Source organism: Argiope bruennichi, chromosome X2, assembly GCF_947563725.1.
Source record: "Argiope bruennichi chromosome X2, qqArgBrue1.1, whole genome shotgun sequence".
Classification (NCBI taxonomy): domain Eukaryota; kingdom Metazoa; phylum Arthropoda; class Arachnida; order Araneae; family Araneidae; genus Argiope; species Argiope bruennichi.
Window position 1 is genome coordinate 63,940,157 of NC_079163.1, and position 23,924 is coordinate 63,964,080.

General features: G+C 27.3%; 1 protein-coding gene across 2 annotated transcripts in view; it reads left to right on the forward strand.

The window, feature by feature from the left end:
- Positions 1-23,924, forward strand: part of LOC129960052 (FERM, ARHGEF and pleckstrin domain-containing protein 1-like) — a 147,775-nt gene that overhangs the window by 56,464 nt on the left and 67,387 nt on the right. The window contains exons 8-12 of one of the 2 annotated variants that reach the window (XM_056073099.1): positions 127-282; positions 1,872-2,032; positions 6,742-6,816; positions 8,046-8,084; positions 8,365-8,714. In XM_056073099.1, coding sequence (XP_055929074.1) covers positions 127-282; positions 1,872-2,032; positions 6,742-6,816; positions 8,046-8,084; positions 8,365-8,714 — 781 coding nt within the window. Of the gene's footprint in view, positions 1-126; positions 283-1,871; positions 2,033-6,741; positions 6,817-8,045; positions 8,085-8,364; positions 10,506-23,924 lie in introns of those variants that run through there. The other variant, XM_056073100.1, reaches the window with a different exon arrangement.

A 23,924-nucleotide genomic window follows, 5' to 3' on the forward strand; every position in this document is an offset into this window, starting at 1 on the left:
TTCGTTTGCCTCGTTCCTTCAATGGGACATGGAAAACGAAACGATTCTTATTTGTTGTCTGTAGTTTTAGAAATTAATAATAAGTATTTACTTAGCGTTTTTCTTAAACAAGGAATCTTATTTCAGGATAGTGAAGGAGTTCCTTTGAATCTAGCTGTTGCTCACATGGGTGTGTTGGTCTTCCAAAACTACACAAAAATTAACACATTCTCCTGGGCAAAAATTAGGAAAATAAGTTTTAAGAGGCGAAAGTTTTTGATAAAGCTTCATCCGGAGGGTTATGTAAGTATGGCTATCATAAAAAATAATTTTTAATGCACTTTTATTTTGTTCTTTTCTTTGATCTGTGTTTACATTTCAATCCTTTGTACATTTAGTGTTGAATCTTTGTGATGAGACAGATTTAATTTGAAAAAGAAATTTTAATAATTTGAAAGTAGTCTCGTTTGAGTGGTTTATTATTTTTACTTAGAAAATCTGTGTATATAGTTACATTGCTAAATATCGTTCTTAGATTCTTAAACTTAGTTGTTGAGTTATATACTATTCAAACTTTTTTGGTTAAATTCTGTTTATTCTATTTGCTTGTGTTTTCCCACCGATTTGAAGATTTCTGTCGGTTTTTTTTTATAATGCTGTATTTTCCATAAGATTTTTCCCAATAATACTGTATAATTTTGTGTATAGAATGATTAACATTACTGCTAAATTTTTTTAGAGATACTGAGCATTTTTAAATAGTTTGTTCAGATTTACCTTTCTCTATGTATATCTATTTCAGAATAGAGAGGTATTGATAGACTGTACATCTTGTTTTTTCTCTGCCTCTTTATAATAATTACTCATTAGAATCGTATCGTTTTTCAAATAGTTTCCATAATATAAGAAAGTTAAATCAGTTTTCTTTTTTTTTTCTTTTTGAGGAATTAATCGTTTTTTAAAAATATGTCAATTTACTATTTTTTGCGTAGAAGAAAATTCTGTAAATTATCTAATTTGACAACCTATTAAAACTTTGCCATATAACATGTGGTACAGAATTTGCTTATTGTAAAACTTCTTTCCTTTCATTTTGTAGGGAAGAATTCAGCAATCTGTGATCGGGTTTTATTTGCATTTGAGTGAACTGCAATGTTTCAGTTAGCTATCTTCAATTCTCCCCCCCCCCTCTTTTTTTTACCTGGTTATGAGTGTAATGTGAAGCGTAATTTTCACAATATTGCTTATACTGAATACTGTGACATTTGACTATTAAGTTTTCCATAAAATATCCAGAAAAAGAATGACCAATTTTAGATTCGAGTAGTAAATAAATTATTGCAAATGTTTTATTGTTTTTACAGCATTACAATGAGTAGGATTAAAAGTTTCTGTATGCTTTCTTGAGTTAATACCGATTGTCACTGACAAGCGATGCTCTCAGAAACTTTTGAGATCATAAAATTAGATCCAAAAATAGATAAATTGGTTATTATTTAAAAGAGACTTCTACCAGCATGATTTGAAAAGAGCCAGCTTTTGGAATAAAAAGCAGACCTTTCATATTCTATGCAAATAGTATTCATTTATATCTGTTAAGCAGTACATTAAAGCTTCTTTCATTTTCTATTGATACTTATTAGTTTCTTACTTTTTTTTATTGTAAAAAATGCTGCTATGATAATTTTTTTCATGACTGAAAATTATTTTGCATCCAATAATTATGTAGATTTCATATGCTCTTTTCCTTCTTTTTTTTATATTATAATCAAGTGCTTGAGAAACCTGTTATTTATGTCATGTAAGGGATATTTTATATCATTGAAATAATTGTGCTAGATTATATGGACACACTATAACTATTGATATGGTATTTATGTGTATTTTTGTAGGGTTATTATAAAGACACAGTAGATTTCGTATTTGAAAGTCGAAATGAATGTAAAAATTTCTGGAAGAAATGCATCGAAAATCATGCCTTTTTTCGTTGTTCTGAGGTAAAAAGATTACCTCGTCAAAAGACTCGTATATTTAGTCGAGGATCATCATTTAGGTAAGTGCAGTGTTGTTCCATTTTAGAATATAATAATTTAATTATTCAATTAAATATTATAAAATAACGTGCTTATTTATCTGTAAACTGTATTTCAGTTTTGTAGCTTTTTAAAGTACAGTTTTTTAAAAGTAATTTTGATTCACATAATTAAGTTGTACTGTGAAACATACTACTTAGTATTATTTTGTTTTGAGCATGTCTTTCAAATAATATTATAAAATTAACATAAAGGGAGCAAAAAGAAAATAGTGGTAAATCTGGGGTTAATTTTGTTGTTGTTGTTGTTGTCTAAATAATTTGAAATTTCAATTGCAAATTTATAAAAGAAATCTTAATAATTAATTTTATCTTGTTATTGTCTGCATTTACTTAAAACCCTAATTTATTTTTTAAATTATCAAGCTATCCTTAATTATCTTTGCTTCTCTGCTATGCGTTTTCCCTTCAAAATCAAGTTTTAGTGGATGTGAAAATCGTTATAGAATTTTTTCTATCTTTTATTATTTGATGATATTATATGTGATATTTGGATTATCATTTTGATGGAGGGGGGGGAATAGAAAATCATGTGAAAAGTCCAGATGCGAAGTATGGATTTATTTATTTTCATTTTTTCGTGAAATCATTTTAGACTAAGTGTGAAAACTTTGCGAATGATTATATAATGTTCATTCTACTGAACTCCAATCATTTTTTCCTTGGCCTTCTTCCTTTACTTATTCTAAATTTGATTCATTATTATTCATACCATATAAACTGTTATATTAAATCAACATAAAATAATTCATTCAAGATTTGTTATGTTGTTTGATGTAAATATGTTTTCAAAATTATGTCATGTAAAACATTATTATGTTCGCAATTAAGGTGTTCTCTGATATTAAATTTATAGTAATTATTAAACCTTTTAACAAATTGACATCTATGAGCATGGGTATGGATTCTTTATAATGGGAGAGAACACATCTCTGATGATTATTTACGAAATCATTGAAAGAAGTCGAAAGTGTTATGAAAACGGAAACGATGAGTAAGATGGAATTGATACCTTTGTTTAATATTTTAGATCATAAGCGGAGAATTTTCGTGATTAGTGGATGCTATGAAAATGAAAGTAAGTTTCATTTAAGCAATAAATGAAGGAAATAATGGGATCTCCATGAAATTAATGAAATAAAACGAACTTCTCGTCTTTCTGAGTTGCTATTGAAATGTTTTAACGGTGATGTAAAGAATTTAATCACATTCTGGGGACAATTTTAAAAAATCGCAATGATTGTAGTATCGATTCGTGTGGCAAATTCCAGTAACTTCTGCTAGCGAAAGAACTTGGTTCATCGGCAAGAGATTTTAATACAATGTTTTCTATCATCAAGAGCAAATTATAATATAAAACTATTGAAATCGCCGCTTGCTAAAGATGAATTGTTCATTCAAATCTGTGACCCTAAACTTTTGAATCTTTTTTAAAATGCAAGAAAAAATGGAGAACATTTCATTTTTCGTGTTTTTCATTGTAAGACCAGTTACGAGAATTGGAGGCATTAGACTTCGGTAATGTACGAAGTAACATTATATCCATTTGTAGAGTCAGTTCTTCCAGAAGATAAGGAGAGAAGAGAAGTTTCTGAATCCCCCCCCCCCACCGTCTTTATCCTTGGCGACTCCTGAATGTCCATTTGTTCCAGGAAGGGCTTCAATTACATTTCCTAGTGGCCATTTATATGATTTCCATCAGTGTCAAGGAGAGCATCATCTCCAACACTGAAAGTTTAATTCTGCTGTTATCTTTATTACTAACATTGACAAATATTCGTTGCAAAATCGTGCCGTAATTTTTGTACAAAATATAATCTTTTATTAAAGCTTTTGCTGTCCACTTCGTACAAATCAGTGGTATCACTACTAGGAATGCTTTGGAAGAAACTAGCAGATGCTAGTTTAAATCTTCTGAATTATCTTTAGTATATGTGAGTGGCTTGGAATTTATTATGGCTTTACAGTCGCAAATACGAGTTTCTAGTTTCTCCTAATCAACATTCTTTCTGTCCCAAATTCTTTTTTGTGTTTCCTTTAAGATGCAGATCATCTGCTCCCACCATTCGGCAGTGAAAAATTGATATCCCATTTAATTTTCTTGATAAAGGAAGAATGATATGATCTTCTCCCAGTCTAAATTCTTGAAAGCGTTATTTGAACCAACGAAGTTGGTGCTCTTATCATTGTAGTATATGCTTACTCGAACTCTTTTAGAAAAACATCTTAAAGCAATTATAAAAGCTTCTGAGGGCAAGGAAAAGACCAATTCAAGATGCACAGTCCTGAAATTGGCACAAGTAAAAAGGAAAACCCATGTCTTTCCTCCATAAAGCAAATACAACGGGCCTGCTAAATCTATCCTTATAACTTTAAAGTCTGCAGCAACTTTTATTCTATTTTTAGGAAGAGTTGCTAAAGTTGGCTTAGTAGCTTTAGCTTAAATTCTTTTACAAACGATACAATGACAGCTCACTTGTTTTGCTATTGTACTGACAGAAATGATACAATAATTTTCTCTCAATTGGAAAAGGGAGTTTGATGCCCGGTATGCTGCAATTCACAATACTTACGTTTAATCTATCATTCGATGAATAACTTCATGACTACCTTCAAGAATACTGTAATTAAAATTCTCATCTTCATATCCCAGTATAATCTTTGTTTTAACTTTAATAACGACAGCATCGTCTTTGAACGTTTACATATTTTTCATTTTCTCCTTTCACTCTTCAAGTCAGCATGAGATCTGGTTTGCCATTTTTTCTTTGCTATTTGTCTTCACAATTTTTTATTAGGTGGCTTATTCCAAATATTCCTAGCTTGAATTTCTACAAAATGAGACAACTTTTAAATTTAACAAATGAAATCTCATGTCGATTTTTAAGAAAGTATATACTTATGTGTGCAGTAGAGTATTATGTTTTCAGCAAGTGCCTTTTAATTTTAAGAAAATAGAAATTTTCTTTTTTTTTCTATGCTGTCTGCGTCTATTTGTTAGTCTATCTTAGTCTTAAGAAGATTAGAAGAGAAGTCTTAAGAAGAAAAGCTTATTTCTACTTAAGATCTAATTTTGTTCTTTTCTTGATATCTAAACATTATTATAGGTCTTACAAATTTTAATTAAAGGGAACTTTCTATACTTATTACTTTCTAAAACTTTTATGATTATGAAACTAAAGTATGTCTTAAACAATGATGGATCATCCATTAGGATTGCAGATATGCATACCTCCTAAAATTATTTTTAAAAGTTGCATTTTCTTTTTTATGTGGTTTGCTTACTTTTACTCTTTGAGAGCTCAAGCTCTTAGCTTTTTATTCCGAGAATTCGATGATCAATGAAAATGGGGGAAAAAAAAAACAAACAAACAAACAAAAAAAAAACACAGTAAAAACTTAAAAATAGTAAGACTCAAGTCAGAGCTATTTAGAGTGCAGCACACGAAGACATCCCCAATCAACCGCAGCTGAATGATTTATCTGAAACCCAAAAGCAACTGTTTCTCCTTTTGAATTTAAAGGCACTAGAGTTTGTTTCAGACTCAGCTTGTAGTGCTATTAGTTGATTCTGCCCCCACTCCTTTCCAAAGTTTTCTTTTGTTCTCTCAATATATTTTTTTTCTATCCCTTCCCTGATTTAATGACTATTCATTTTCTTTTGTTTGAGATTTCTCTTCGTAAAAGGAAAGATATATAAACTATTTCCTAAAATGTTATTCAGGTGATAATCTTTATAAGGAGGAATATATTATAACTTATTACATGTAAGAATATTTATTGCACATCTTATTTGGTATTCATTTTGGAATGAGCTTTATCATGCTGATTAGATAAAGATGGAAGTATGGGGGGAAAGGCTCTAATACTTTTATATGCTTAATCACCTCTTCAACATTAACATAATTTTCTATCGACAAAACTACAAGGAATTTATATCATGTATTGGTTATTTAATATATTTGAAGTGCTATAAACTTCATGTCTAGCTTTGAAAGTAAAAATTTTAGACCACTACTTGTGAGTAAACTAATGCCCCCTCCCTTCAAATTGCAATCTGTTGATAAATATTTTTTTGCAGCACTGATTATTTTGGAGCTGACGAGCCGCTACTGGTCGTAAGTTTTGCTTACCTCCTCGATTTATTTATTAAATTCACGAGTTAATAAACAACTATATTTAATTGTAGATTTGTTTTTTCTTAAATACGATTTTTGGTTGAGCAAATCAAGACCTTTTGTAAAAGTATTTTTTGCATTAATTATTAAAATTTCGAATATTATAACTGATGACTTGAAAATTTCATGTACTTTCTTTTTTTATAAACGCTTCTTTAGTGAGCTGAAGAGTTTCAAGTCCTTTGAATTACAGTTTTGTTAGTTAATATATATAAAGACAATTTAAAGTTATCTTTATATATATTAGAACTAAATTCAAAATTAGTGATCTTCGAAACTTAAACGAATGAGAAATAAAAAAAATTATTTCTCTCAATTTTTTAGATACCTTGCTGTAAGCCTTCTTAAAATTTTTACTATATAATTCTAAAATAATGCAATTTTTTTCATTCATTTGCAATAGAAAACCGTCTATACGACTTATAATTGTTACATGTAATTTATGTTGATTGCCTATTATTTTGTAATACTATGCCAACCTTTTCTTTATAGATACAGTGGTCGAACACAAAAACAAATGGTTGAATATGTTCGTGAAAATTATGTCAAACGCCAACCATTCCAAAGGTAAATGGTACTTTATTTTGCATATTTGTGTGAAACTTAAGTTCATTTATTTAAATATAATGCAATAAGATAACTGAAACTTTTAAAACAAATTGTAATCTTATTTATTTTGCTTATTATTATTTCATGTAGGCTTTTCATTGTCAAGTTAATGATATTGAGTATTATTTCATAAAATAAATAATGATGTTATGAATTATTTTATCATTCATTAAGTTACGTTTATTTAAATACACGTTATAGATTTTCTGAATGATTTGCAATATTTGTTTTGTTTCAAGAGATCTAATTTGAAAATAAATTTTTTTTATCTGCTTTTATTTTTAAGTATAGGATTTTTTATGGTATTCTCGTAATCAAAATTTTATTTAAGCTATAAGATGTTTTTCTGATTTTTTTTGTCCCCTTGCTCTTATTAGTGGATGTATTTATTTAGGTAAACCAAAAGTTCATGGTCTAATATATTTTAATTATATGTTTTCAAACAAGCTATTTTAATTTGCTCTTCTCTGTATGAGATTTCTTAATTTAAATAAGAATGTTTAGGAGTTTAATTTAGTTACTCAATTTTTATTCATATTATACTTTATATCTGCAAAAGGTAAATCCCTTGTTTGAAAGGATCATTGCTTAAAGTGTTCGATGTGTATAGACAATAGAAAGTGTAACTCTCCAAGTATTTTACTTTGTATATATATATATTTTTATGAATGGCAATTTAATGATTTAATGTCAAAATATGCTTATTTAAAAATTTATTTTTTTGGTTTAGTCTATAAATAATTATTAAGATAGATATGTTTTCAATTGGTTATAATCTGTTTAGTTGTATGACTTTGATAACAGAAAAATCAATAAATATATATGTTGTTTTATTCTTGAATTGATATAAATAATTTTTATTTTTCCATAGTGAAAATTTTATTCACATTGTGATAGCAGTAGAATTAAATATAATCTTTCTTTTACCTTTTTAAGTATGTTTATTTAACCGAATGACTTTTAACTTTGGCATTATGACTGTTAATTTTTTGATGAATATCTATATTAATTTTTTTGTGAAGTATTATATATTGTTTGGAAATCAAGATTTTTATTGATATATTTTGTTGGTCTTATTAAAAAATTACTTACTTTCGTGTTTTTTCATTCATATATTTAAAATGCCTCCTAATTGTAATTATCTGTTTTGATTTAAATATTACTTACAGACTTAACTGTTTCTCTAGATCTGAGATGAACTATCTTTTTCGGGGCAGGGGGGCAAGGTAAGGTGAAATCTTACCAGCTTGCATTCTAAAAGTTTTTTTTATTCATTTAATAAAAGACAAATTAAGTGTACTATGCATTAAGTGTGTTGAATTATTTAAAAATATTATATCTTTTTAAAAAGGGTAAGCTTTTACCTTAAATGTGATGGTTTAAAATTTTAAATTCTCGAAATGGAAAAAAAAGCTAATATATTACTTTTTTGTATGATTTCATAGTTTTTATAGTGATAATAATTTATCTTAAAATATATTTATTATTGTTGCACATTTTTATTAGGTCCACGAGTCTACGTGTCTCGAGCACTAATCGTAGAGGCTTAGGTTTGGTTGGTTCATCTCTCTCTGCCCAGCCTTTGCTGCCAGTTAGTAGCAGTCAATCATGTGGGTCAGTCATCTTATCTCATGATGTAGAAGTGCCCTCTGCTTATGTTAGTAGGCCAACTTCAGCATCGCAGCCTTCCTCACCTAGAGTTAACAAGGAATCATCTAGAGTGATAGCCAATAGAAGTATTTGCATTGACACGAGGAGTTCCTATATGGAGAGAAGAGATCTTCCACCAGGTTTGCTATCCTCCAAATTAAATAAGGATGTAATGGAAGGTGAACTTCATAGTCCAGATATAATAAGTAATTACAGTGAGGAAAATTACAGTGATAATTTTAGTGACCATTATTTGTCTGATAATACTTCTCATAATTCATATTCTTTAGATCATAAGCATTCTCTCTCTGACAGTGTTGTATATCAAAATTGCCGTGATACTTTAACTCTCTCAGATAACAAGTCTGATCATATTTGTAATATATCTTCAGACTCAAAAGCACCATTTGATACTAAGCAGACATCATTAGGTAGTGAGGGAGAAGTAGCAAAGGGAGAGTTATTAAGTAATTTAATAAAAGATTTATCTGAAATATGTCATCAAAGTAGTGTTGAGGGAGAAGGGGTGGAAGAGGAAATTGCTGCTACTAATGGTGACATAACGTATGTCTTGCACAAGTTAGATAAATCCCAAAAATCCCTATCACCACTTTTAAAACCACCTCCAAAACCTGTACTTAGAGTTGAGGTAGAACATGCTCTTAAAAGTCATGGTAGTCCTACTTTATATGCTAGAGCCGGCTGTTTTTCCACATCTAAAAAAAATAAATTTAACCACAATATTAAAAATTTGATGCGCAGTAAAACTGTTGACTTTGTTTCTGTTAATCAGTTGCCGGCTGCTGATAGTTTCTCTTCCCAAGATGATTCTTTAGAAGATTCTGTGGGGAAAGTTTTAAAAGAATGTCATAGAAAGTGTCACTCTGAACCAATAAACAGTAGGGGGTTACTTAAACATTCTCTCAGCATGCACAGTTCTACCGATTCTCAAGAAATGGATTATGTCACTTCAAACAAAGATGGTAGCTATTACCGCTTTGCCACTGACGATTTAACTGACAGCATTGAAATGATCATATCAAAGAAACAAGGGAGGAAAAAGCTTTCTAAGTTTAAACATAGTACTACGAATGCGTCTTTTGAAGTACCTGATACCCTAGACAACAAAACTTTGCAATATTCTGATAATGCCAGATTTATATTAAGTTCTAATAGTAATGACACAGTACCACAGTCTGAATCGGTTAAATATATGGAAGAAAGCCAAACTGGGAATGAAAAGCCATTGTTGAAGGAGCAATGGATAAAACACTGCCCTGAAGAATATCTTGGAGACTCTTCTTCCAGTAGTGAAATTCTGTACTCTGGGAATAGTACTAGCAGCTTAGATGACATGCTTCAATTAAGTGATCTTCGATTATATGACACTCATTTATCATCTTCTGAAGAAGATCCAACAGTTGCGGATGATGATGAATTTGATCAAAGCCACATATTGGATTATCAGGAAGAAAATATAGGCAAACAGGTGCTATATGAAGACGGAGTCCCTCCAAAAACTGTGAATGAAAGTGATTGTGAAACGTGCGATGAAAACAGTCTCATTGAAATGGCCGATGTTCTAGAAGACATCACTGAACATACAGAAACATTTTCAGAAGGTGAAACAGCTCAAATCATTGACGACAATTTATCGTGTGGAAGCACTCGCTCAATAGAATCGATTCCTAGTACTCCAAGCAAAATCAGCTCCTGCATTAAGGAAGAAATTGTTTCCCCTGTTACATCTCCGAATTTAGTACTTCAAACGCCTGGGAATGTCCTTGCAAGCTTGAAAAAAGGTGACTGAATTGCTAATGTAAACATTATTCAAAGTCTAACAGATGTAATGTGCTATTTATTTTTGTAAAGATTGTATTTCGACATAGAATAACACATTTTTGAATGTGCTTCATATGTATTCTATGTATTTTAGATTGCATTTTAAAAGTGCATGATTATGAAGTGATTAGTATTAGTGAGCTATTTAAATTGAAACAAATCTTCATGCAGCAAAAATTTTAAGAAATTTTTCAATAACATCGTATTCTAGTCCTGTATGTTTATTTCTATAGACTTGTTTTGGCAATATGCATTTATTTTGTTTTAGTGCATGTATATGTTGTGCTTTTATGTTCCCGTTAATTAATTATGTGATATTTTTTAAAAGTTTTCTTGCGTTTTTTCCCCGTGGATTAAAATTACGAAATTGAAGGATTCGTTTATTGGTAGATTCACTTATTTTACCTTCCGACTAATAATCTTCTATAGTTTCTATAATTTTCTTAAATTCGTTAAAATTAAAATGTATTTTACTTTAAAAATGTTGAGCTTTTATTATCTTTTAATTTGAAAACGACAATGACTAATTACTCTTTGACTAATTTATGTGGCCAATTTTTTTTCTTTGTGAATATAAGTAGAGAAATATATATAAATTTATATATATATAATTTCTCTATGGAATTTTTATTGAATTTGTCATATTGAATTATGTTTGAAGTGTATATTATTAAGTTAAACTTAGAAAAATGTCAATTATTTGATTGGCAAAATTACTGTGATATTACAGTAAAGATTTTTGAAAATATTGTATCAGCAACCACTTCTGTAATTATTGTTGCTTATTCTCAAATTTTTTTTCATGCTTTCTTTGATTAAACTGACTTTGATTGATATGCAACTGACTCTAAATTTTCTAAAAATTGCTTTGTCTTTACTGAATTTGATAAATTTTAATTTGTGTAATATAATTTCTAAATTGAGAAATTATTATTAGCCCCCCCCTTTTTTTTTAAGTTTATCATATAATTTCTATTATCAAGTAAATCTAGAAATATGTTGATATTCTGTTTACTGATTTTTTTAGCTATAAGAAAAGAAGTTACCTATATTTTTACTTGATCATCATATTTCTAATCTAATTGGAATATTTTTTCACATAAGTTGAGAAGTTTCAATCCATGTGAGTTTGATTTTAATTACCTATGTGTAAGTATTTCTTGTAGTTAATATGTTACGTTTCTTGAGCTGCATTAAACGCTTTGGAAAACACTGCAGTTATTTTGAACATGAAATCATTGTTAGCAATATACTCTTATTTGACTGTAATAAGCTGAAATTATTTTTTTATAATATTTGCTCTTTACCTCTATATTGTTGAATATAGTCTTTTATGCATGTGCATTAAAGATAGTGAGAATAAAAAACTTTGTAGATACTAACATGAATATTGTATTAATGACAAAAAAAATTATAAATAATAATAATACAGAAAAGGAATCCTTGAAAAATAACATGTGAATTACTTCCATAAAATTGGAGAAAAATAGAGGTCAACCTAATTTCTTTTATTGTTTATGTTTCAAGGAGAATTCTGAATTATTTTGAATATTCCCCTCATTTTCAATTTCCAGTGATAATGGTACACATATCTTTCTTTAGTTACTTGATGCTCTAATTTGAAATTGTGTCTACAAAATGTTAAGTTGAAAATGAATAATTATTTGGAAATTTTGTTGGATTTCAGTTATTAATTAACTTCTTCGTCACACTATCTTTTAAAAAATAATTCCTACAAAATAATCCTAATTTTTTTATAATGGAAAAAGAATTTTAATAAATATTAATTTGTTTTATGAATACTAATTCAAGTTTTGATAATTCAAGTTTTTTAGTTTCTTTGTACTTGATAAGGCACTAAAATTTTTGATATTTAAATTATAATAGAAATAATTGTTAGGGATTTCTTTATTCAGATCTGGGAACAATTAGTTATTATGAATTCATTAGGAATTATCTAGTACTTTTAAATGGAATCGCTTTTAGGGAGGGAATAAGCAATCGTTTTCTGGATACAAAGAAATGAAAGGAAAGAGCTATACATTCTTATTTTGTTGCAGACAAGATTTTTGCTCTTTATGATATTTATATTAATTGAAACGAATAAATGTGGAATAGGAATTATTTAGTTGATAAGATTTTAATCTTTCTGATATTTATTCCTTGAAATTGAAAAGGAGGGAGGTGTTAAAATGTAACTTTTATTCTTATGTTTTTTTTTAAATACATTATAAAATAATAGCAGTCATGGCATAGACATTAGTCTACATCCTCATTTATTATTTAAATCATGAAACTTGAATTATTTTGAATGAAAGATTAATATTTTAATAGAAAGAGAAAGAAGATGCTTTTTTCATTTAATTGTTCTTGAATCTTACTTTTAAAATGTGAGTGTATCTCTAGTAATTTTGTTTTAGTAATACTGATCAAATATTTTTTGTGTTTGCATAATTTTTTTCTTACAATATCAAATTTTAGTTTGAACATTAGGTCATTGGGGTAGGGGCTACTGATTTAACAAGTTAAATTTGTTTGCTTTCATTTTGACTTCGAATGTTTTTTATTTCTTAGGAGTTTTGATTATATGATTATGGATATATCATTTCAGTGTTTGTTGTAGAAAATATTAATAGTAAATTATCTATTAAAATTATTTTCACATATATAGATTTTTAGTTCCGAATTGGAACAAGTAACTTATAATGTAACTTGATGATGGAATGCTAATCTAACAAATCAAATAAAATCAAAATGATTTAGGAGTCTGATTCATATGCTTTCGTATATGTACATTGTGAATTGTCCGATATGTTTAGTGCTTAATTTGTAATTGTTTATATATCCAGAACAAAAAATTAATCATGTACACTGAAATATGCTTGTAGAACATTGAATTCAGAAGTATGGAGGCTTCAAAATGCGTATTAAAATGCGTATTTTTATGAAATTTGTTATACGAAAGGGTTGTTTATAAAAATAGTATAGCTCATTGCAATGATTAGTGAAATTAAACATCATTTTATCTTTCATGAATCATTTTGAATGGTTATTATTTCACATAGCCTTTTATTTCAACTGACGTTGTTTCAATATCAAGCATAATTTTGTGAAAATCGATTATATATATATATATATATATATACTGTATGGTTTTTACGTTTTAAAGACTTTATTCTTCATACTATACATTGTACATGCTGATACATTTCCATGCTTTTATTATGCTTAAGTTAAGTATTTTCAAATATTAGTAAAATCATTTTCATATTTAAATTATGCTTTTAATGAATTATTTTAGACGAGGTGTAAAAAAATTTAAATCTGCGGAATAGACTTGTGCATGCGGATGCCCAAATCAATTATGTTTCCCATTAATTGGATTGATATATTATCAATTAGGTTGATATATATCTGTGAGAAATATATATTATATAATATAATCTGTAGAGTGACATACAACAAGAGATGTAAAATTAAAATTATTCATGTCAAAATATAATCAAAGTTTTGTGTTTGATTTCAAGCTTTTACTTTTTAATAGCACCTTTAGACATTATTTATAGTATTTGCTAATTATTAATTATTTATTTTCATCATTAAATATTTTTGGTTAATACTGTTTCTTAATTTGATATTATTAAATCAAGATTCTTCTTGTAGCATTAATTTATTGGCATATTTTTATCTTTAATTTTAGTTTGTATATGAGAAAAAGTTGAGATTTATAATAAGTTTAAAATGCTTATATATAAATATTTTGGTAAACAAAATAACATATAAATGTAAGGGCAATATGTGCATTGCAAAATATTTTTATTTAAACCTTCAAGATTAGTAAACAAATAAGTTTTTAAAGCAAAATGTTAAATTTTTGTCCTATTTGAAGTCACTATCGGAATTATTTTTTTTAATTGATCTTGTTTTTCTGGTAAGAGAGTAATTAAGATATGGCTGTAATTTTTTTATTATCTTAAATAAAAGAAAAATACTGTTATTTTGGTAAAACTTTCTTTTCATCTCATAATTAATTTGAGTCAAGTAATTAAAATTTATGTAGTTCTGACTTTAATTACGTCAAATAAAGTCAGAACTGCATGAAATTGTGACTTTGCATACGTCAAATTCCTTTTCTTTCTGACATAGTTAAAAATATTTGATAAAAACATACAAACTTGGATTTAGTTTTCAGATATTTTAGTTTACTGTTGTATTACAGAACTTGAACATTACTTGTGCCATTTGTATTTGTTGTTTTGATTGTAATACATTGGCTGAAATTAATGGTTTTGCACGTTTTTTCCCCATTTGTTATGATTAATGTCTGTGTCATACTGCTTATAAGGATTACTTCAAAAATAATTATGTGCATTAATCGGCTTTTTCTGCATTTCCGTTGAATATGAAATATTTATGATCTTATTAAACAATTTTTTTGTTACTTTTCTAAGCTTAAAAAAAACCATAATCTGTAAAATTGGCACAGTTTTAAATGCCAATAAATAGGATGTTAACATCTCTTTTCTAATCACGTTATCACTTTTTTATTTACATTGCACAACTTAGCATGTTATTGGCATCAATTTCGTTCTACTCCTTTTGAAAAGGTCTTGCCGCTTTTATAGCAGAAAATGCTTACTGCTCCTATATATAATTTGTAAAGTTTTTGATATTTCATAAAATTACTTAGGAAATGTCTTTTATTTTGACAGATTATATCAAACAACGATATTTGAATGAATTTCACTGCCTTGCCTGTTAATATCTATGCAAATTTTCTTTTTAACAATCAATCTTTTTATAATGAAATAAAATTTATATTTTGCATTACCTGCATGTGCCTACTCCGTGCAACCTGAAACTTTTTGCTGTTAATTAGTTCTTTTATTGTTTTGAAAATTGAATAGTATTCAGTTGTTTGAATTTTATTTACTAAATCTATTAATTTTTTGATATGATGGGGTTCCATCTATCCTGTAAATAATTTCTTTAGTTAGTCACAATGCTATAAATTTATTTCTCACTTTCTTCATTATTTTCTATTTCTTAACTTTGCTTGGAAGTGTATAGTTAGAATATCTTTTTAAGATTTAACAGGACCGTTTTGTGCTTTTTTATTTTACTAGTGAACAAATTACTGACTTTAGTGTCTTCTAGCATGTGCAAGATAAACTCTTCACTGTAGTGTAACTTTTGTTTTAAATTAAATTTGAAACAAAAGTAACTTATAATAACTGATACATTTCTGATTTAATAATGATAATTTTTCTAGTTTTGAAATTAATGTTTAAGCAATAGAATGTTAATTTCTCTTTATGTTATTAAACTAATTACACTACTGTTATTCCTCCTTTAATATACTGTTTATTTTCTGTGTCTGAATTGCGGTTTTCCGTTTGCTACTGAATAACTCTCACTACCACCTGTGCTTCTGAATGCTTACTGTTTTAGACACCAAATGGTGCTTTTACTGAGAAAAGGCATTATTTTAATATTGGAATTTTTGTGCATTGTGTTCTCTTTTGAATTTTCTCTCACTTGTTAACTTTATTTTAGGAAAACTTATTTCTTTTCTTTTTGAATATTTCTCATGGGTTGATGTATTTTGAAATTATCCTCTATCTATTCCCCATTTCACTGTTATTGAATTTTTGAAGTATGATCATGTCTAATAATAATAATAATAATTAAAAGCTTGAAACAAAATGTTAAAGTTTTTAGTAAACATTTAAAACATAATTTTTATATGATTACAAAAAAATTACTCTGTGTGATGTACTGGATTTGCTTTATCTTTTTTCTTGCATGTGCAAATGTGTCCTTAATAATATAGATTATATATTGTGCTAGTTTATTATACAGTGCATTTATTTATTTTGCTTGTAGTTGCTTTTCAAATGTTGATGACCAAACAAATATTCAAATCTGAATTCACTAACATCATCTCTTATTTAAAATTGTGTTTGGTTTTATTTGGTCTTGTCATTCTACATGCCATTTCTTTAGATGGTTATTTTCAAATATTGAAAAACTTTGTCGCTTTTAAAACCATTCTTTAAACATGTGAACACTCTAAGGAAATCATAATAGTGCATATTTATCTATAGAATATGACTTTAAATGTTCATTATTTTTAAAAATTATTTTTCTCAAAGTATTTACATTTTTAAGGTCACACTAAGTTAAAAAATATTCAGTGACTTATTTATTGCAGGGTTAGGAAGTAATTTTGATTTCTTCTATCAAATGCATATAAAAAGCATTTGACTGGTTATGATTCCATTACATAACTACAAAAATTATAAACTATCAGTGTAGTGTATGGTTGATTTCACTAATAATATGATTAATATATATATTTTTTATATTATGGTTTAAAATATCTTTACTTTGATATTCAAAGATATATTTTTTATATTTATACATCAAAAATGAATAATTACTTTTCTTAATAAATCTAGTAGAACTTTGATGGTTTTTTATTTTATGAATGTTTAGAAAATATTGTTTTAAGTCATCTTGTATATCTCTTTAGTAGTTTATAATTTTTTGAAGGCTATGTGTTTTAATCTTTTTTATTTTTATCGTAATAGATTATTGGGAGATATTAAGAAAAGAGCGGAAGTGAGAAAATGGCTTGAAATTTCTAACTTTCTGTTATTTTGCCTTACTTGCTATTTATTTGGGGAGCTCTTGGCAAATGTTACTATAATATATATGGTGCAACCCTTTTTTGAGTGTGTACGAGCTAAAACGATTAAAAAATCTCATTGATTTAAGAATAAAATTAGTGTTTGGTGTATTTAATATAGTATAATTCTGCTAGAATTTTCATGTTTAAAATAAAGATTTTTTTTGTTCAGTTTCGAATGGAATAAATTCACTTTTTGCTTTGATTTGCATGAAGCATTTCATCAATTTCTAATATTTATGCAATTCTATTTTATACTTTAATCGAAAGTCATATAGTGTAGAACATTAACAAGGTTAGAATACCCATCCTGGTGTGCCCAAGACGGAATAGTACAATTTTCATATTTTAGCGTTTAATTACTTTTAAGTAGTCTGCAAAATAATGTATAAATTACATCCAAAGTTGAGCAATGGGCGCGCTTATGTTTTTTTAAGTTCGTTTGAATTTTTTTTCAGAGTCCAGTTGTCTTATTATCTGTTAAATTATTAAAGAAAGCTTTTATTAAAATTATCCTAAAAAATAGCTCAATGCATTGCGATAAAAAATAGAGTATTTATTTCCTTCTGTTATATTTATTTATGTAAATTATTTTGATATATTTAACGGAATTCTATTCTAAGTGAGTATGATCATAATTTTCTAATTGGTTTAATTCACTAACCTATAATTTATTACTTACAAAATAATTGGAATATTGACTGGACATCTCAATAAAACAGTTGTTGAGCTATGTTAAATACTTTCTTTTAGATGAATGCTATAGAATACAAAAAGTATTTTATTAATTTTTCATCTACTTCCCCCTCCTTTTCAAATCATGTTATATGTAAGCTTGTTAAACACGGTATTGGCTCATTTATTGGTTTTAGCCTTTATTTATATACTCATTTTTATTGTCAATTCATTGGCTTTTCTGAACTCTAGTTCTTGATTTTCAACATATATTTTGCATACTCATGCAATGGATAATTGGTAAAAATTCAAAGTAATTATATTATTTTGTGTGTAAGTATTGTAAGCTATGAAACTTATGAAGAAGAAATGCAAATTGGTAGAAGGAATTGTTACAAATTTGTAGTTTTTGGAAATGCAATTACCAGTTTTTCATTATACCATTCTTTCAAATTATTAGTTTTTGTATGATCTCTGCTCAAATTTTTTTATTGTTTTTCTCCACAACTAGTCCTGATATAACTGTAGTTGCAAGTCTTGGTATTATATAGCCATGCCAAATAGTATTCTCAAAAATTAAACTAATGATATGTATCCCTTTCTTCCACTTTAATCAATCTGAATATTTTGCAAAAATAATTTCTTTTATTATATAACTAATTTGTCGTTGGATTAATTCATTCAGAAAAGTGTTTGATATTAAAGTCCAATTTTATTTGGATTCAAATGATTATGACTTTTTTATAAATTCAAACAACTAATGTTTTTTATGAGTAGGGAAATGGCAGTTAAAGTGTTTTTTGTAAGTGTAATTATTTTCACCTCAGAAAAGCAACAGTAGCCTGGTGATAAGATCTCAGTTTGGAAGTGAGGGTTCCAAGTTCGAGACCGAATCAACTGAAGAACCGCCATGTAAGTGGGTCTGATGTATGTTAAATCCCTCTTGATCACATGTCCCCCTGCAGAAATTTGGTGGGGTGGGAAGTAGCTTAAGTGTCAACCTTGCTTTTGACTGCGATTCAAAATTACGAGGTCCTAGTAATTGCGAGATACTAATATTGATTTAAAATGGGACTTTTATATAATTAAACTAAATTTACACTTTAACATTAAAAAATTCCGTGGAATGTTTTTTTTTCTCTGAAAAATCTAATGTTCAATACAAAAAAAGTCATTTGATGGAAATCAGGAAACAAACTGAAGTTTTAAAATTTCTGATATAAATTTTGTATCGGGTTCCCAATGGCCTTTTTATTTCACGGCCCTAAAAGAGCCCTTTTTTATTTTGAGGCCTCTAAATTTCCCCCTAATTTTAAGCTCCCAACACGAAAATTTACGAAAGTGAAAATTGATTTATTTATTGTTCAGAATCGAAAATTTCGAATCGAATTGTAACTTTCGCGGCGATTGCATAAGATAATGAATTATTCTTGTAAGAAAGGTGGGGGAATGCAAATTATGTTCTGGGATGGATGCTCGTAGGTTACAATGAAGTAAGCTAACTTTGAAATGAATGTTTATTGGCAAGCTTTGGAAATCATGAATAGCATTTATACATAATTAATAATATAGTATTTATATTCCTCCTCCTTAAAGTAAACGTTGTTTTCACTGGAGATAAAATTTAAAGCACTTAATATTTTTGAAAAAGTTGCTCTAGATTTAAAATTAGAGTGCCAAACATTTGTTTTAAAGATATTAAAGTATTTTAGAAAAATCGTCAATTACATTGTTTCAGAATTGTTAGGTACTGATGTTGTATTGATCTAAGAAAATTGGCTTCAAATAGCTATGACTATTATAATTAATTGTAAATGTATATCTCATTTAGTAAAAAACACAGCTTGTAAAAGAAAATGAATGCTATTATATATTAATTAAGCTTAATTCTTTTCTTTGTAAAGCTGTAATACGAAATTTTTCAAAATTTCTGAGTTGTGAATCATCAGAAACGGTTTGAACTAAGATGAAATATGAGTGTTGCGAAGAGTTAAGAATTTTAATGAATTGTAGAAAATTATACTAACACTTTTGATACTTTAATAATGGGCAAGATTATATAAAAACAAGTTTTTTTCTTCTAATGAAATAACTAAAATTGAAAACATAAAAGAACCTGTCGTTTATAGCTCTGCGAAATATATTTTATTCGAAATATTCTGAAAATTCAAATTGTTTTGAAATCAGGAAAAAATAATGAAAATGTCTACAGGGGGGACGCGACAAAAATATGTGTCTTACCTTGAAGATAAAAAAAGCAAACGCACGCGCGCGTGCGCACACACACACACACACACACACACACACACACACACACACACACACACACACACACACACACACACACACATTATTAACTGCAGTTGAAAAAAGAAAAAAGCATTCTGATAAATTAGCAGAGAGAGCCGAATTCACAAATGATATAAATTAGGTCTATCGACCGAACAGTTTTCGTTGCTCAAGAGACGAGAAAAAGAAGAAAGAATCATAAACTATTGAGGAAAAGTTAAATACAATACTTAAAGAATTTAAAAAAAAAACATTATTGTCATTGTTTTATATTCCTTTTGCTAATGCTTTATGTACTTGATATATTTCTGTATATTCAAACATAAAAAAAAAAATTCTCACTCTTGAGGACACTGGTAATTTCTTTTGCTCTTCATTTCTTCCATGTTAATATAAAAATAGGTCTACTTTATATTTATTTATATGAGAACACTACATTTGTGATGAAAACATGAATACTATTCATTCTTTTGAAACATTATTCCCTATCAATAAATTATCAGAAATGTACATTTTTCTTTATAGTTTCATTTTTTAAAAATTTTAATCATTTATTTAAAAAGGTAATCTCAAAATGTTGTAATTTAGATAGAAATTTTGTGTATAACTAATTTTGTAACAAATTTGTTTTGTTAATATAACATCAAACCATTATATTCCAAATTGCCTTAAGAATAGTGAGAAAACCCTTAAAAATGCTTTAAATTTTTATAGAGGAAAAGAGTGAGATCTCTGTTTGAGAGGCCACTTACTACATTTATTGTAATAATGTTTTTGGCACGTAAAATTATTTTCTGCAGTACATTTAAATTGCATATTTATTGAACATTTATGCATTTATTTTGGATATTATAGGCATATTGCCTTTTTATGGTTTTATTGGTAATTTTTTAATAATCATCTTTTAATATAGATGGATTATTTTTGTGGTCAAAAGTGTTTTCTTCTTAAAATTGTAATTATTTCACAAAATTTTAATTATCATATTGCTAGAACTTTACTACAACCAGAAAAGATTTTAAAAAATTAAATTTTTTAATGCTTATATAATTGTAAAGAATATTGTTTAACCAGAATGTTTAGTCAAGTATTTACAAGTATGCACATTCTTGTAAATCTTATAATTATTAATATAAGATTTAGAATGGGTCTTAAGCTATGTTAAATTACAAAGTATTTATTTATTTGTTATGTGAATCAGTTATAGTAGGTGATTTGATCTTTTTTTGAATTCGAGAGAAAAGAAGAACTGATATTTTTTCAAAAATGGGAAGATGTATATTTATTTAAGATAGAAGCATTATTTACGTCTAATTTTTTTTTTAAATGCTAGTTCTCGCTATGTAACAAAATATTTCTTGAAATCGTGCTTAACATTCGGTTTATGCAATTTAATATTTTTTATTTTGGAACTTTTTTCTGTTATGGAGTAGTGTCATTTTGTTTTTGATGTTATTTTGGTGGGAAAAATTGTGTGGTGAATTGTATTAAAATTAATTCAATGAAATTTGTTCTTTTTATTGTTGTACCTTAAGTTTCAAAAACTGCTAAGAATTTCGACCTTCGACATTTCGTATTAGTCAAATAATTGTTTCTATAATTTAAAAATATATATTTATTACAAGAATAACAGCATTTCGTATGGAACCAATCTCTTACAATAAAATTTTTAATTATTTATAACAAGGATAGTCTATTGAAAATAATATAAAGATATTTTTGGTATCAGATCTATTTAAACACTTGAAGTTTATTGCAAGAAATGTGCTTGCTTTTAAAAATGGGTTGCAATTCTATAATTAAATTTACTTGATTAAATATGTAATTTAAAAGTAATAAAAATATTGCCTTAAATTCGCTTTTGTAGAATCTTTTTCCATAAAGTTCCTGCATGCTTATTGAACTCAACTTCATCTCTTTCTCAAAAATTAATATGTGATGCTTTGCATGATATCATTGCTCACTGCATTTATTCGCCTTATTTTCTTTGAAGCCTTGCACTAAGAAAAAGCAAACTTCTATGTGCATCATTTTGCTCATAATGTGTTTTTCTTTGTAAAAGAGGAGTGGGGAATGTTATTTGTGCAAATTACTTACTTCTGCAAAGCCCCTGATAATTATTTATTATCTTTCGATTATTTGGTTTTTAAATTAGTTAATTTTTCTTGCATCTGCTATTATTTAAATTTCAGCTCTAAAAATTTATGATTATTGGTTATTTTACTTCCCTGAATGAAATTATTCCTTTGAAATGTGCATTTAAAAATTATCTTTGATTGGCATTTAACTGTATTTTTTAAATGGTGTGGCTTTTAACTTTTACTATACACTGTTTTTTAATGCTCTCGTAATTAGTTAAACGTATGTTATGCTTTACTTTTAAATTTCCTTATATATTTATTCCTCACACCTTCATTAAAGGCTTTTCAGCACAGTTCTAAATTAAAAGTTGCGTTTCTTTGTAAAGATGAACTCTGAACAATAAAGAAAAAATGAGGCATTCTTTTTTCTTTGCAGGTTTTGGCCATCTCTTTGCTGTCTCTACTCCTAATCTCTTCTGAATTATAATAAATATTATTAAAAAATAAATATTCTTTACCTTAGTGTGACCTAATTATATATAGAGAAAACATCTCAAATAATTACGTTGACATATAGTTGCTTTTAATATTTATATATTTGAAGTATCTTATTAAAGTAATATCATGATAATATTATTCTTGAAAAGTCGAATAAAATAGTTTAAATTATGTAAATTTCATTCTGTAGTCCATTTCTGCATTAATCTTGAGAAGTTTACTTATATGCAAAGATATTTATTCAAGTTAGAAATCGTCAAAGACTGTATTTAATGAAAATACTCTATTACTCACATATCAGCAAGGCTGCGAGATTTCGTGAAAAACTGTGTAGCTGTTATGTTTGGTCTTATTAAAGTGGGTGGAAAATAACGATTTAAAATGTTTTGATAGTATTTGAGCCTTGCATTTTCATTAACTTTTTACAGTGACAAATATTAGTGTAGCTAGTATATTAATAATCTATTGATTTATTGCTGCATTCTTTCTACAGATGTATTTGCAAATATCACATAGTTTTACATTTATATATCTAAATACTGTTCATTATGTGAAATTGAAATGTGCTGTCTATATCAGAACTTCTATAATTTTTAATTTAGATTGTAAGTTTGATTGCCATATTGGGATTTTATTTTGATGCATTTAAAACTGCTTACAGTATAAACCTTTGTAACAATTTCTGATTGAAATATTTAGCAAGTATTAGGAAATTATTAAATTTGTTTGAAAATTCATATTGAATGCATCAGATTGTACTGCCAAAACTTTTTTCGAATATAATTTTTCATTATTTAAAGCAGGGCTTCTTAAACTTTTCTATTCACTACTTGTTTTGTTCCCAAAGGTTTGCTGCAACCCAAAATATACATATCTATAAGAAAAAAAAATTAAATAAATAAAATTTACTCAAATTGTTTTAATTATATAGTAATTTTAACTGTATAATATGAACAAAGTGGTTCAATTCAGTGGATTTTTGAATAGTTTTCTGAATTGTGGAAAATTTAACTAAAATACATAGTTTTGAAACCTTTACAATTATAAGGTTTTCTTTTCGACTTTATTTACATCATGACTTAAGATTTAAGAAGCTCTGATCTGAAGTTGAAAGGAGTTTAGCAAACTTTGAACTGCCATATAATATATAAAATAAATAATGTATGCAACAGTGCCTAATATATTAATGTAGGAGATTTTCTTTGATAATATATAAATATTTAAGTAAGTCCATAATTTTCCATTTTAAATCCCATTACTTGCATGTTAAAAATGGAAAATATGCTGCATTCTAATACTGATTTATGAGGTATTCTTTTGTTAATGGATGTTTTACTGAA